The sequence below is a fragment of the Penaeus monodon genome, chromosome 23, assembly GCF_015228065.2.
Source record: "Penaeus monodon isolate SGIC_2016 chromosome 23, NSTDA_Pmon_1, whole genome shotgun sequence".
NCBI classification, from domain to species: Eukaryota; Metazoa; Arthropoda; class Malacostraca; order Decapoda; family Penaeidae; genus Penaeus; species Penaeus monodon.
This window is the reverse complement of record NC_051408.1, coordinates 31,408,722-31,409,852: the sequence shown is the minus strand read 5'-3', so window position 1 is coordinate 31,409,852 and position 1,131 is coordinate 31,408,722. Positions and strand designations below refer to the sequence as shown.

Genomic DNA, 1,131 nt, shown 5'->3' with positions numbered 1-1,131 from the left:
TAGCTAACCTTGAGTTTCCCTGAGAAGCTTAGTGACCTTAGGGACCTTCCTCGCCCCTCGAGCTCCTGGCAGGGGCGGGGACGAGCCGAGTTCCTGGGGCACTGGGGACTCCTCCGAGGCAGATCCCCAGCCTACACACCACCACCAAAGCACCCAGTGTGAATGAGTGTAAGACAGCGAGACAGAGGGAGGAGGGGGAAAGAGGGAGGTTCTTTTAATTAAATGTGCTTTAGTGTGGAAGGCTGAAACACAGCACACTGTGGATTGTGCTAAAATGCTTGCAGTTGCATCACTACCTGACTACTAGGGCTCTGAGTACTAATCTCATTCTATAGAACTAAGAGGTATTCTGTTATTGTTTGCATACCAAAATGAAATGCAGAGAAGAAATGTGGATTCCAGAAATCACTAATCTGAAGAATTTAACTAAAATGTTACATTTGATAATCCATTGTGTACATTAAATATTAGTAATAACATATTTAAAGGAACATAAATTTCAACAAAATATAAACAAAATTTAATCAGTTACCAGCATAATGGTACCAGCATTCAAAAGCCAAATGTTAACCCCAAGCAAGAATAATAAACAAAACATCCACAACACCTTTGCTTAGCCATAAACGACCACAGAGTCTGCGAGACTTACTATTGACAGTGATGGACCTGTCGAGGTCATAACCCCCTGACCCCTGAACTATCGTATCGGACTCGGTGGGGTCCTCGGGGTCGTCCGAGTCCGTTAGGTAAACGGGGTTGATTTGATACATGTCCCTGAATGTTCTAAAGCTGCAGTCCACCTGCTGGGGCTTTTCAGGGCTCATGTCCAGCCCTGATTCGAACCTCAACGCCCTCAGACTTTCTGCAGGGTCCATCTTGTCTGGGGTTAGTTCTTGCTGCAACGGGCAGTCCTCGTAGATCATGTCCGGCTGCGCGTAAGGGGCGGGGATGACACTCGCGGATGCGGGTTCTTTCGAGGCGGGAGATCTCGAGCGGGAGCGGGAGAGGGACATCTCGTCGGAACCTTGGACTCCTGAGCTAGACGCTGGAGAGGACCCTGGCAGGGGTGACTCCTCTCGCCCTCCACGAGGACTCTCTCCACTTGTCAGAAGGTGCTCTTCGCCTCCCTGA

General features: G+C 49.1%; 1 protein-coding gene across 1 annotated transcript in view; it reads right to left on the bottom strand.

The window, feature by feature from the left end:
* The window catches only part of LOC119587930 (nesprin-1-like), a gene marked incomplete in the record, with an annotated part of 36,964 nt that overhangs the window by 24,908 nt on the left and 10,925 nt on the right, over nt 1–1,131 (bottom strand). Inside the window, 2 exon segments of the mRNA XM_037936640.1 lie at nt 9–131; nt 650–1,131. Coding sequence (XP_037792568.1) covers nt 9–131; nt 650–1,131 — 605 coding nt within the window.